At 35.5% G+C, this 15,132-nt stretch overlaps 1 protein-coding gene across 4 annotated transcripts; it reads right to left on the reverse strand.

The window, feature by feature from the left end:
* Positions 1-2: 2 nt before the first annotated feature.
* On the reverse strand, positions 3-5,460 carry LOC109014430 (protein SMG7L-like). Of its 4 annotated transcripts, none has more exons than XM_018996897.2 (6): positions 5,375-5,460; positions 3,886-3,966; positions 3,171-3,773; positions 2,899-3,021; positions 2,587-2,783; positions 3-2,228 (listed from the first exon to the last, which is right to left on the reverse strand). In XM_018996897.2, exons 1-6 carry the CDS (start codon positions 5,426-5,428, stop codon positions 203-205), a joined length of 3,084 nt encoding a protein of 1,027 aa, XP_018852442.2. In that variant the 5' UTR covers positions 5,429-5,460; the 3' UTR covers positions 3-202. The 4 variants fall into 4 exon arrangements, with proteins under 4 accessions (XP_018852442.2, XP_018852445.2, XP_018852443.2 ...); XM_018996900.2 differs by having other exon boundaries at positions 5,165-5,449; XM_018996898.2 differs by having other exon boundaries at positions 3,886-3,997; positions 5,165-5,449.
* Positions 5,461-15,132: the final 9,672 nt, after the last annotated feature.

Below are 15,132 nucleotides of genomic sequence, written 5' to 3' on the forward strand. Positions count from 1 at the left end.
TCTTTAGACCACTTCTTTCAGAGGGCATATGGAAACATCTAGGCACCTATATTTACATGCATACATGTGAAATGTAGACATCTGGAACTCTATGGGGGTGGGGGGGGTGTTAAGCTTTTCATGCTGGATGAAATGAAGACGTTAAGAAAGGCAATACAGCCAAGTAGACATCTAGAATGAAATGTTTCACATTAGCAACTTTCTAATTTCCCATGTATGTAGGACCTCTAAGGCCAGGATCTTGCAGGACTCCCCATTCTCTCTCTTTCAGATACTGCAAAAGTGGCTGCGGCTCAATTAAGAGGTCTGTCACAGCACCACATCCTAAGGGGATAGGTCTTTGGTAACCATGAAAGAGCTTCTCCCTTCGGAGTTCATCTGCACCATAAACACGAGGAAAAGCCTGACACAGTGGCGGGCTCTCCCTATATACACTTGGATTATAAACCATAGGATTTCCCCATGGATCAAAAACACCAAAATTGGAAACTTCACGATGTTGGAAGTTTCCGGGGTTCTCAGGAGCATGACAATGAACCGGCAATGTATAACTACTGACTTGCTGAGAATTGTGACTTTCTCTGTATTGACGAAGCCATTCAGAAGAAGTCATTCGACATGAAGGTGGGTAATTATTCATGAAACCGCCGACACTGTGACCATAATCAGGATGCCCATGAGGAGCAACCCAATTTGAAGTGCTTGGTACCTGCGATGCTCTGGAAAAATCATTTGCTCCACTACCATCTCCAGAGGTTCTGCAGTCCACAAAGTTAGATTGAATGCCACTAAACCAAACAGCATCATCGGGCAATAATGGAGCAGAAGGCACTGGAGGTAGGTAAGTAGGAGATGAGTAATTGATGATTGCAGAATCCTCATTTTTGTTTATGGAAAGACCAGCCATGGTTGTAAAAGCCATTTCCTCAATAGGCTTAAGGCTATGCTTACTCGCATTACTTGTCTTCCCCCTATCATTGCTCAAACTTCCTCCATTGAAGACCCAAGCACTGAGCGAGGGAGGCCCAGCAGAGATGGGGGCTTCTAACAATGGGTATGCTGATGAATCATTCTCGTGAGACTCCTGATGCTTCAATGACTGGTTGCCCCGGAAATAAGAGATGTCAGCATGGAAAGCTAAAGGATCACTCTGGGCCTGGTTTTGCTCATTAAGTAGTGATATAGCTCGGCGCAAGCATTCATCAGAAGGTACATCTTCATCCCCTGAATCTTTTGGAGACATTTGACCATACGTGTCAATAGAAGTGTACAGTGGTGCTGAGTTATACCTCGAGAGAGGTTTGAAAAGAATGACTTCTTCCTCATCTGTGGCAACTGATTTACCATTCACACAGGGGTCATTTGGACATGCCTTCAGGATCTGTTCCTCGCTTTCTTTTGTGGCCAAGTAAATATCCTGGCTAGGCTCTTTGACTTTAAGATCAGAATTGGGTAACTCTACTTTTTCTGATTCTTTTCTCTCTGAAATTTCATCTGACTCTCCAACGTAGAATTTTCTTTCTGATTTATCATACAAAAACAACTTTCCAGAATCATTTGATCTTTCTGCAATCCTCATTGCAGCATTAATGATGCGGTGAGCACGACATTCAGCACCACTTTCAAAACTGTCTACGTGTTCCCAAGGAGTTGAAAAAAATAATGGCAAATTTGAACATGCTACCGGTGCAAAGCCTCTCAATTCATAGTCTTCCCAAAGCGGAGTACCATCCGGAGACATGGCTTCACTCCCTTTAACATTGAACTGCTTCAGAAGGTCAATAAACACAACAAAAAAGTAAGACATGGCACTTCTACATTTTTCATCAACCCCAAACGTTTTTGCTTCATCAAGCATGTCCACCAACCACTCCACAAATACAAGCACAGCTGGTAAAAGTGGGCAAATATCCAATTGACTAGCCTTCAAACATCTATCAACAAGGCGTCCCATGAAAATGAATGTGGCAGCTATTGCAAATTGTGTCCACGTAAGCTTTTCCATATCACTTTTATCTTTTGACCTTCTTACTTGGGGACCATGAATTAGGTTCTCTATGATAAAGATATATATAGAAGCAACTTGTAGTGCTCGAAAAGGGCCCGTTCTAGCTGAATCCAAACACTGATAGGATTCCAATGCAGCTTTTAGTTTTGTATCATCTAGTGCCATCACAGCATCCAACTCTCTCATGGCAGATGCAAAGGCACAAGGGAATTCCTCCAAACTGCCTCACATTAAAAAAACAGTAGAAAATGTTGAGAGTTCAGGACGTCAGGTACAATTTGAATAAAGCAAGATGATCTGCGGTGATCAGGATATAAAAGTTCATTACACAGTTAAAGGCCAATTGTACATTAACCACATGTGCATAGGTTGTTATTATGTTATTAGGCTTTCATTTCAAGGCAAGTGATGTAAACATGCGAATTTAAATATTTATGACTGTAAATGTAACTTTTTAAATCACCGATTAACATCTCTGGAATTCAACCCTAATTACTGTGTGTAAAATTAATTTAACCTATGATTGAATTAAAAATAAAACTACACTGTTTATAAAGACTCTAATCTACTGGGAGTACCTGGATTGTATGAAAAAGAAACTCATAGTTCTGATAAGAAGAGACCATAAGTCTGTTTCCACTGTGCAATTGTTTTCAGCTTTCAACATATTGTCATCGCTTGATTGTAACTTGCTCTGGACATAGCTTCTTTCAGAAGGTTTTAGGAAGTCAAAGTGGACTTCTGTACAAAGGGAATGCATTGGAGATGACCTGTTCTGAAAGATCATGAAAGACTTTGAGAAATGCCAAGATAGGAAAATCAGCAGAAGAGTGAATCTGCACAGGATAAAAATTATATGCCAAAAATGGTAATTCAGTATCAAGTCTTACCTTCTCAAAGAGTAAAATCAGGTTATCCCAGGCGTCAGGGAAAGGTTCTTTGACGGCTAAACTTCTTACACAGTGGTACAAAGCAAGGAACTCATCGCCAACATATACAGCCAATACCGCCAACTACAAATTATCAGAGTTGGTTACACATGCGAAAAACCAACATAACAGCATTTAATAATGTCAATAGAAACACATGCTGTAATTAGTCCTCAAGAGTGAGCATATATCCCAAGCTAATAATTTAATGACAAAAGAATAATAGAAAATACCTGATTCTGGGGGTTTCCACTATCTGGCCAAACCATTGTTGCTTCCAGGTAGTGGGAAGCTGCAACTGACCAGTTATGATTTTGAACATCAGGTTTTTCATACTGTTCTCGGTATCTAGCAAGATCCCCAAGACATACTAAAAATCTATGGCATAAAAATTGGCATTTCTGGGTCTTTTTTGGTTCAACAGAAGAACATATGTCACCCTCTTTATAAGAGGAATCATCAGGAAGGCTAGAACATTTTCTGATTTTCACAATCAAATTTTGGTAAAACTCCACTGCTTCAGAGAGAAATGACTTAAATCCTACTATGTGTTTATCATCACTACTCTGCACATTGCCAGCATTTTGCGTCATTACCAGTTTTGTGCTCTCTCCATTTGCAGAAACTTTCTTTATTATCTTACGAAACTCATCAATATGCTTATAGTGAAGTTTCCACAAGGAATATTCAACATCTTGAAGTTCCACATGCTCTTGATCATTTAGAATGATTTTCTCATAACTGAAACGAACTTTGCGAAACAAGTTTTGAACATCGCAGTGCAATAGACTTTTGGTGTAAATCAATCCCCACAATTGTTTTTCGAAGTTACCAACCTGAAAGCACCACAATTTTCAAAAGTCAGAAATTGAAGATCATGCCAGAGAAAGGTTCTAGACAAAAAAAAAAAAAAAAGTTATCAAAAGCAAATGCAGCTTAAAAAATTACCTCAGTGAGAAAAATGTGTTTTTCTTTCTGTTCATTTGGTGGAACAGGGGAACTAGTAGTCATGATTAGAGTTGGACCAGGCTGAAAAGTACCATTAGCAAGCATCAAATCCCTAAGATTTTGACATATCTTTAGAAACTCTATGTAAAATCCAGTACACATGCAAGAAATTTAAAACTCTTGGATATTTTGGTACATACAAAGCATGTGGAACACTCTTGGAAATATTCAAATCATATGGTTGATTACCAAATCTAAATCAATAAAATTAACCCGATGAGTAAAGTGAGTGGAATGTTGCAGTAACTAAGAAAATAAGCAAACATTTTTTTGGTGTTCGTAGACAAACTGATCTTTCTGCTGTACAGAGATCACAAAACCCTCAATTTTCAGAATGATGTCATTACAAGTAATAATCGTAAAATGGATTTGTCGTGAAAGAATGACAATAAGGATTTTACTATGTTACCTTGAAATAAATTTTCCTGTTTGACTAAACAAAAAAGAGTCTTATGCAGAATATGAAATAGCTTCATAGAAACAGCCAAAGAGGAAAAAAAAATATAGATATAACGCCCTTGAAAAATGTGGAGTTCAACGCACTCTACACCCAAAGTACTGCAAAGAGTCCATTTGAATGATGATTCGAGCATATTGCCCATCGAGAGATCGAGAGACCCAGAGAGTTCCTCCCAATCTGAATATCACTAATCAATATCAAGATATTATGGAGGAACATGCCCCCCCCCTTCTACGAAAAATCAAATCTTGACTTAGTTCAACAACAGACAAATTCAGCGGTGATGATGTGAAGAAGAATTAGCCTTTTTATACAGATAGTACACCCACATAATCATCTTGAAACAAGTATAAAACTGGTTCAAAGTAAGATTCCCTTAAACTAATAGAAACCCAAGAGTTTCAACTAAGAACGAACCACATTTTCTACCGACTCTTGCGCTATCACGTATCATATTTTAGACTCTAACACGAGTACAGATAACGGAAATTAGAAAGAACCAGCCAGATGAATTAGAAGTCTGAACTTCTACAGACAAAGATACCCATCAAATTCAGAAATGAGAAAATTAACCAGGTGATCAGGCAACCACGCCCAACATCAAACACTGAAAGAAACCCACATCAATTGACAATTAAGCAACACTGACAGCATCAAACAAAGTTTTTTGTGATGTTTTCAGATCAAAAGAGGAGAGAATTGCATCAGAAACATGGAAAAGCAAGAAGAAACACCTGGAGAAAAGAAAGGAAGCGGTACCTGAAGAACAAAAAGGGACAAAATCACAATTACCAAAGCCACATCAAATTAGTCCGTTACATATGACCAATGTTTGAAGCAAAAACCGCGACCAAGGCAAGCAAGCAAAAGCACACAAATGGAGAAGAATGACTGGGAGCCAACCACAGAGAGAGTGAGAGAGAGACAGTGAGAGAGAGAGGCGTGAAAAGTAAGCCGCAGCAAGAGTACCTCTACAGCTTCAGTTGTGAAACAGACAAAGTAAAAGGTGGCTGATGATGACATACAGACCCAAGACTGCTTGCTATCTCAATCTTTTTCTTTTCTAACTAGATTTTTCCTTTTCTTTTTCCAATATATATAATCTGTCTAAAATTTTCGTTCTTTCTAACAAGAGATAAAGCATATAAAAATAACGAAAAAGAAAAAAAATAGAATAATCAGAGTGGCCCATCATCCTCATCAGTTTCTCTGACTAAATGAACAAGATAGCTTGTAATCCAAGCAAAATCACCATCATTGTCCTGTGATAAATCTTACACGTAGTTTGAAAAGTATTTTATTCTCATTATTATTTATTATTTTATTATTATTTATAAAATATTTTTATTATTTAAACACAATCTAAATATTATATTTTATTATTATTTATAAAATATTTCAATATTTTTTACTGTTTAAACACGATCTAGGATAAGTTTGGTTACCAAACTCATCTCAACTCATCATTACAACTTTTTCAAATCTCAATACAAAATATAATAAATAATTTAACTTTTTCAAATCTCAAAATAATAATAATATTAAAAAATAATATTCTAACAATATTTTATCATCTCAACTCAACTCAACTCAACTCACTTCAACATCCAAACACAACCTAAATATTATGCTCGTAACATGCATCATCACAGTTGAAACTTACGATTTCTTGCTATTTACAGGATTTTTATTAGATTAGTTAAAATTAAAAAATAGTTTTAATAAATATAAAAAAAATTTAATTTTTGATTATTTCATTTATATAAATTTTTATATTGAAATAACTATTTTTTTATTATATAATAATAAAATAATATAAGATAAATTTTATTTTAATTATTTACATTAAATCTCCATATTAGATTATACATTTATTCATTATATAGTAATGAATAATTAATAATTTTAAAAATATTTAATTTTTTTAATTATTAATTTTTTTAATTTTATCATAATTTACTGTACTACTTATTATATGTTAATTAATAATCATATTTTTATTAAATTAATATATCACTAAGTCAAATTAATATATTAATTGTGATAAAATATATGATAAAAAAAAAGTGAAAGATAAATAATTAATAAAATATGTATTTGATGTATGTACAGTAATCTTTAAAATTAAAAAAAAAATTCAAAATAACTGTAGTTAAATTTTAAATATTTAAAATTTGATTAATTTAATATAAATATATTTTTTATTTTAATAACTAAATATTTATTAAATGTAACTTTGAATTAATTCAACGAGAGTGTTCGCAGAAGTGGAGTGAGTTTGTCTACATGGTATCAGGAGTTGTGTTCGGTTTTTGATATTAGAATTGTCGTGGCCACACACGTGTGCATTGTGAAGTGGCTGCTGGTGGGTGTAGGGGGAATCCAGACCGCTGATTTAATTAATTACGACCAATAAATGACAAAATCATGAATTGAGTAATTAAAATAGGTCAAAGAAAAGAAAATAAGGTGGAGGAGGGTCAAGGTGGTGGGCTTATTAGATTAGGTAAGTGATTGCAACCTTACCTATCCCAGAGCCACCTCATTAATGATATGATCCGGTCCAATCAGGTTGCCTGACCCAATTTTGCTAGGGGCAGTCGGCTCTTGTAAACGGTGGGCAGTCGACCCGACGTGGCAATGCCTTGTCAATTAAAAAAATAAAATAAAATAAGAACAAAAGTCTGGTGAAGTCAAATGAGGATGCGGAAAAGTTTGAAAATAAATTGGAGTGAAGTTTTCCTTCTTCTTCGAGTTTTTTTTTTTCTTCTGAAATATTCTAAGCTCTGAGCTCTGGCTTGAAGTGAAGCTTTGATGGTTGAAAGAAAATGGAAAAAAAATTTGGGAAAAACGCTGAGTTCAATCGCATGGGGTAAACATCATCAATTTCTTCTGCGTTTAGTCTTCGGCGTCGTCGTCTTTAAACAAACCGGTAAGAAATCACAGTGGGTCTTTGTCTTCTTTTTCACAGTGCTCTACCGTGTGGGTCTTCGTCTTCTTCCTCTCGGAGACAACTAGACATGGAAGTTGGATCAACAATGGCGCACCTGCTCCCTCTCAATGTGAGTGTCCCTACTAGTGAGAGTCACAAAGCTTCTTCGAAGCCACTAAAATTTTCCAAGAGAACACGGGAGTCCAAGACACCTATTTACAATCCTAGAAAAGGTTAAAAGGAAGAACTTCCTACTTGGTCCCGAGAATTTAAGAAAATGAACAATTGGGTTCCCTTTGGAAATTTAAAAAAAAAAAAAACTTTCATTTCAATGAGTGTAATTACCATTGTGCGAAGTTTAGGGTCATATTTGTTGGAAATATTTTTAAAATAATGTATTATATTTATTATTAATAATATTTTAGAGATTTATTTTTGGAAGTTATGAATTATTTTGGAAAGAGAGAAATCTAGGAAAGTTTATTAGCAATAGCTTATGGTTATAAGATATTGGGTCTATGTTCCAACCACAGCCATTTGATTGGCTTAGTGGTATTGTAGCTTTCGATTGAACCCATGGGATGGGTTCGAACCACACCTCTATCAAAGAGGAGTTTTAATTATTTTGTAGGAAGGATGGCCTCCACTCAGTCCAAGCACTCGTGCGTGAAGGGACGTGCGTGTGGCGCACAAAAGCCACAACTATTGGCAACGAAATTGCCAAAAGTCGCACCAGTCAGGATTCGTACTTGTGCGAGATGGTTGATGGAGAAGCAATGTGACCATTGGACTAGGTCCAACCTTTGCATCACTAGGTAACAGGCACAAATAATATACATGTTCGGCTCAGATTTCAGCAACACGAAGAGTTATAACTTTTCGTTCACATCCTTTAGCCCTCTATAAATAGACCTATTGGCCTACGAATTTTTATGAAAAATGATGAATGGAATATAGATCATAGAAGGAATGTAGGCAATTTCGAAATTCTCTCTCTTCCAAAAGTTTTTCATTTCTTCAAAACTTGTTATTAGGATCTGTTCATTCTGCAGAGAACATATTTCTAATCTCTTGGTTGAATAGCAAAATCTGAGGGTATTCGGGGTCTAATTTCGTGTGTGCATAACGCAGTTAGACAAACAGACTTGTTCTGGACTTCATTGTATCTTGGAGGCAAATTCGCTTGTAACCCGTGTGCATACCGTTAATGGTGGGGGCGAATATTGTCTTAAGGAAAGCGACATTCGTAACGCGCCTTGAAGCAAACTTTTCTCTCACTATTTTCTGTTTTGCAGCCCCTTTGCACCAACAATATTTACTTAGTTTTTTTCTCAGCAGCCTTAGGATGATGTTCTTCAGTTATTGGTTTCGTTTAATGCTAATGGAGAAAATGAAAACTTCTCGTTTGGAAAGAAAAATCGCAGAGAGGAAAATAAATTTGGTCTGAAAGTCGCAGAGAAATGAAGATGCGGGAAAGTTTGGAAGAATGAAAAATAATTCAAAACGGTGCGTTTGATCATGTTTGCCACATCTGCAGCCGCTTACGCGGCGCTTACCTTACTCGACTGAACACAACATTTTTCGTGTTTTATTTGAAAAACCTTCAAAACACGTATTTTTTTACACCCATCAGTAAAAACCAACACATAGTAGTAAAGCACCAATAATAAGCTAAACAAATTTTGATCAAAATTTAATTAAAAAATTTATTTTTATAAATTTAACTAACTATTTTTCAACAGTATCAAATATTAATTTTAAATTTTTTATTTATTTTAATTATAATTAAATTTAAATATTTATTCGTTATTTTTTTCCAAATCACAACTTATGTTAACATACTAAACTCAATTTCATTTCGATTCTTGTTTGGCCACCAACAAACTAGATTATTTACACCTGACTTGGAAAGTAGAGTTGCAGCTGGGCGCCAAAGTTTCAAAGAGAGGAATGCAACACAACTTCTTCATCTTTTTCACCTTTTTCATATTTTCTCTTATCCAGGAGATCAAAATAACAATAAGATAGAATCATTTTATTATGGAAATAATATTTAGCTAGCCTCTTGGATGGCTAGCCAAATAATTTTAGGCTATAATCACTGTTTATTTGTGAATACATTACAAATGATTTATTGTGCACCTTAAGCCAAATTTTAACTTTGTTCACTACTAGTGCTCTTGGGGTACTCACGTTGGGTATGCATCCAGTTAAACCCCCTCACTTTTTCCTTCTCCCTTCTCTATTTCCCCTTCTCCCCAGAAGCTTTCTTCTCCCATCGAAGTCATTCTTCTCCGCTTAAGCCATTTTCGTCGGCAATAAACAAGGCATGTTGAAGAAATTCAAAGGGCCATTAATGCTCAAACCATGTTCAAATCAAGAGCATGAAGAAGGCTTCTGGGCCATTAAGTAAAGATGAGACTAATGTGATCTTGGGGGCAGGGTATCATTTGGTGTTGTGCAGAATGGAGGAAATTGATGCAAAGCATAGAAGAACAAAGAGCCTGACCCTACGATCACTGGGTTAAATTTTGCAAAGGATAAAAAGCATTTCGTCACCTTTACTCTCTTTGCAGTCTGTACCTCTGTGACCACGGCCCCAAAACATACCGCCCACACACAAAGATCTTCTCCACCCATTACCCTCCAGTTTATATTGACTATCCCAACGCAAAGTCTCACATTTTCCACCGTCAATGATTCAAACAAATAAAAAAAAGAAAAAAAAAGAAAAGAGAATTGAGTTAGAGAGACCCCATCGCATGACAAGCACAAAAGACAGTAGCACTAGCGAGCTCTTCATCTGTTTCACCTCGCGCCTTTCCTCTTTTTCCATGAAGCTCTCCAAATCAATTCTCAGCCAAGGGTGTACCAGAGAACCATCCCAAATCTCTCTTTCTTCCTCTCTGAGCCGAAGATTGAGAAGCAGTGGCAGCATGAAGGATGGCCAAGCTCACCTCTCGTCGATGGCCACATCTCTCTTGGTCCTTGAGGGGAGCAACAATCGAAGATTTGAGCAGGTCACAAGGTGGGAAAAGGGAGGGAGGGAGAGAAAAAGAGCGACGGAGGGTAGAGATAAGATAGAACTGTTAAAAAAAAAAAAACCTGTGTATGAGTCTATGTTGTAATTTATTGATCTCCTACGTGACAGATTGAGAATTTTTAGTGTAAATTAACACTAATCACCCAACGGGTTTGTAGTTGCTCTCTTTTGTTTTTCTTCTAAAAGTTGAATAACTTCGTTGATATAAGGTCCTTTAAGAGTACTCTTAATAGATTAGCCAAAGTTAAATTCCATTTTTAACTAACATGAGATGAATTTAATTTTGGCTATTCCATTCACATCAAATCCTCACGTTGGAATAACTATTTTTTCATTATATAATAATAAAATATTGTGAGATGAATTTGACTTTGGCTATACCATTCACATCAAATTTTCACATTAAATTATTCATTTATCCATTATATGGTAATAAAATAATATTAACTTAAAAAATATTTATTTATTTTAATTATAATTTATTAATTTTATCTTATTTTACTATTCTACCTATTTATTTAATTTTAATTACTTAATTTATTTAATTTTATTTAGATCATTTTTTTATTCATAGATTTCAGTAAAAAGAAAAAAAGCTAGATGAGAGAGATAAAATAATAGTAAATAATTGATTTGGTAGTGCTACAATGCACATCCAAATATGACCAGAAATTTAGATTTACTGTAAGTGAAGTCTATTTTTTTTTTTAATTTGCCTAATCCAATGCCATCAATTTTTATGTCCTAATAGCTATTTGAAGTAGTTTTTTAGAATTTAACTAATCCATTGAGGATGCTTAGGTTGAAATTGAAAATACATATAATCTATCTGTTGCAATTAGCTATGGTGGGTCTTTTTCAACGTGAAATTTTAAAAGGCATTGCGAGATTTTGACCAGGGATATATTTCCATACAATGTTGGAAGATATCTATTGTGCAATAGAATGCATGCATTAGTTATGCGACTGATGTATCTTTATTGATTTCCAGCTTTCAAAGTCTTGTTGCAGTATTCTTGTATCTCTTATAGTGCCTTTAGTGATCCAATCTGAGTTGTGGTGTGGTTGGGTCAAAGTTGTCATCACCATCTAGGTGTCTCCTTCTATGATTATCTTCTTCAGGTCCTTTGAAGTTGCTTCCTTGACTCCTATTAGAGTTGCTAATGATTCAACGTGGTTTGGATTGCAATTGCTTGATAACTCTGTTACTATTAACACAAATATTCCATTTTGGTCCCTGCAAATTCTTGTTGTCCTGCTTCCCGATTGCCTTACTGCTACATCGAATGAGATTGAGTAATGTCCCATTGGAGGAGAGTTCCACCTGGGTCCATTATTATGAATTTTCCATTCCCATGCCTTGCTTTGTTCTTTGTACAGTTTGATGACTTTAGGAAAAAAATAGGTATATAGGTACCTTTTGGGAGTCATGGATAATTTGGTTTCTATAAAATCAAAGGCTATCCATTGCTATGAAAGCAAAGAGTTAGAATTTTTGTGATTCTTGTGTAGGAATGTGCAGTTTTGTGATTGGGTCAAGGATTGCTAAAATCCAACTGGTGATTTCTTGCCCCACTATGTTAGTGATATCTGGGGGCGAACTAGATCGTCTCCATAGGATCCTAGTATAAGGACAATTCAGAAATAAGTGAGGTTGTTTCCTCAGCTGTTTGGCAAATGGGATAGAGCACTTGGTCTTCATTAAGAGGAATGCAGCTTTTTAACAAGGATCAAGTGGGAAGAATGTTGTTAAACACTTTCCATATGAAAAAGTTTGAGACGATCCTGTATATGTAACGATCACAGTTTCTTCCAGAGTAAGGGAGGATGAGGATTGTCCTGATTATTGGGTTGTGCTAATAAGATTTGACAGAGAATTTACTGTTAGAATGGTGAAGCCATTTCAGGTTGGCACTCGAATTATGAAAATTGTATTGGGCAAGAGGACATTTTTCGATCTCCTATGAAAAACAAGTGTGGAGAAGAAGAGTATTCCATTTTCTTGGTTCTTCTAAGATTAATTCTGAGACTCTTAATTGAGGATCAATGTTAGTGTTTTGAGATGAGGGAATTGGGATGGAGGGGACAGTGTAGGAATTCAAGGATCTTTCCATACACTAGTGCTCGTTCCATTATTAATCTGCATACAGAAGCTAGAGGCTAGAAAGTCTCTTTGTTTTGATAGTCAATTCCAAAATCTAGAATCTCCTATTTTATTGGAACATCTAACCATGATGCACTTTAAGTATCTATTAGAAATTATTATTTTCCACATACAAGTGCTATTATTGAGGAGTGGCCATCCTAGTTTACACAAAAGAGCTTCGTTAAAATTAGAGATGAGTCTCAGTTCTAGACCTCCCATTGACTTTGGTTTATAGATTGAGTTGCAAGATTTAAGAGTGAAGTTATAAGATTTTTTTGGGTCGAACCCCCACTAGAATCTCATAGAAGATTTATCAATGCTTTTTGCAATTATTTTTGGAATAAGGAAACTAGACGTCGTGTATGCCATAATGGAACTGGCTATAGATCTGATTAAAATAGTTCTACCAGCTTGAGAAAGAAGATTGGCTTTCCATCTTGCTAATTTTTTTTGGATTTTCTTCTTCAAAAAAACTTGTTATTAGATCTATCAAGGTTCAAGTCCAAGGTATTTTATTCTAGATGAGGAGAGTTTCAAGTTCATTACTACTCTAACATTTCTGATTGTTAAAGGGGAAGAGTTTTTACTGAACTGGATAGAGAATTTGCCCTTGTTAATCCTTTGACCATACTAAGAAGAATGGTTGTCAAGGTATTTGAGGAAGGAGTTTGCATTCCTGACAGAAGCTGACCCAAAAAGAATAAGGTCGTTAGCAAATAGGAGATGGGTGAGAAAAGGTTCATATTGAGTAATTTTAATGTCTTTGAGGTTTCCCATATTTTTATTCCCTAATGATCAGTCTAGAGAGAACCTAACTGCCAATGATGAGCAGGAAAGAAGAGAGGGGATCTCCTTGTCTTAGTCTCCTAGAAGGATGAAAATTTCCACAGTGTTCATCATTAATAATCACAGAGAAGGAGACTGTTGAGATGCAAACTTTAATCCAATTAATCCAAGTGGAGTGAAAATCAAGATAACTCATAACTTTTAACAAAAAGTTCCATTCCATGTAATCAAATGCTTTTTCTATATCTATCTTAATGGCCATGAAACCTTTCTTCTTCTTTTTTTTCCTCCATAAAATGGAACATTTCTTGGTAGTTTCTTGAATTGCTTTACCAAGGATGAAAGCAAATTGGTGAGGAGATATAAAACTGTTGAGATCAGTCTTAAGTCTGTTGGCCAGAATTTTGGCAATAATTTTATAGCACACATTGGAAAGACTAATTGGTCTGAATTGGTGGACTGTATTGGGTGAATCAGTCTTGGAGATTAAATCAATGTGTGTATGATTAAGCTTTTGCAGAATGTGGCCATTGGTGAAAAAAGATTTTATTGTCATTGTGAGATCCACCTTGATAACTTCATAATAATGCTTGTAAAAGAAACCAATAAACCCATTAGGTCCAGGGGATTTAGAGGAAGGAGTTTGCCTAATGGTTAACATGATTTCTTCATCTGAGGGAATTTTACAAAGACTATCATTTTTCAAATTTGAGACTTTCTCAGGAAACAAGTTATCTAGACCCACAGGGAGCTAAGGGGCTGAGGTTTGGTATATCTTTTTTAAGTGATCCAGAAACATGTTCTTAATGGCTGATGGTTCATTGACCCACTAATTAGAAGGGTCTTTCAAACATGAGATATCATTTCTTCTTCTTCCTTCTCATCGTAGAAGTCATATGAAGGAATTTGGTGTTTAAATTAGTGGTGGTGAACCATTGCAATAGTAATTTTTGCCTCCACAAAATTTTCTTAATTTTTAGTTATTCTGTGAGGTAGACTTTTAGGTTTTCCTCAATGAAGATAGAAGAACAAGAGAGATCACTAGATTGGATTTAAGTCAATTGGTTATTCAGATTATTGATTAACGTTTGAATATAACCAAAACTCTCTCTATTCCAAAATTTGAAGGCTTTTTTTACAGCTTTCAATTTTTGGAAAAAAATATGTGCTGGTGACCCTACAAATATTCTTTCCTAAACATTTTTTACTATAGCAAGATAGACAAGGTCTCTTGCCCAAAATTCTTCAAATTTGAAAGAATTAGGAGTCTTTTTTGAACTAGTTGTGGTCAGGATGAGTGAAGCATGGTTCAAAGAGTGAATTGGCAAGTGCAAAATTTTTGTGTCAGGAAAGAGAAAGGTCCAAAAGGGATTAGCAGTCCCTATATCCAGTCTTTCATGAATATGGTTTTTTCCAAATCTATTGTTGGACCATGTGTATTTTGAACCCTCATAACCTAAATCGCCTATACCATGTTGGTTCATGAAGAGACTAAGGCTAGTGGGTTGAGAGGAAGAGGCAAAATGTTTGCCTCCTATTTTTTCAGATTGACGAAGGAAAGAGTTGAAACCCCTAACCTCAATAAAGGTCCTAAAAACTCTAATGCGATAGAATTAAGCTGAGTCCAAAAAACTTGCTTTTGACTTGGTTGTGCATAACAATAGGCTAGAAGAAGTAACCAAGGCATATGTACATGATTAGAAGACACCAAAAGAGCCATTACATTGTTAGAAATATAAAAAAATTCGACGTCCATACCTGGATGTCACATACACAAAAGGCCTTCCCATTTCCTCGGGAGAGGAACATGCAAATACAAA

Source organism: Juglans regia, chromosome 4 (assembly GCF_001411555.2).
Source record: "Juglans regia cultivar Chandler chromosome 4, Walnut 2.0, whole genome shotgun sequence".
Lineage (NCBI taxonomy): Eukaryota > Viridiplantae > Streptophyta > Magnoliopsida > Fagales > Juglandaceae > Juglans > Juglans regia.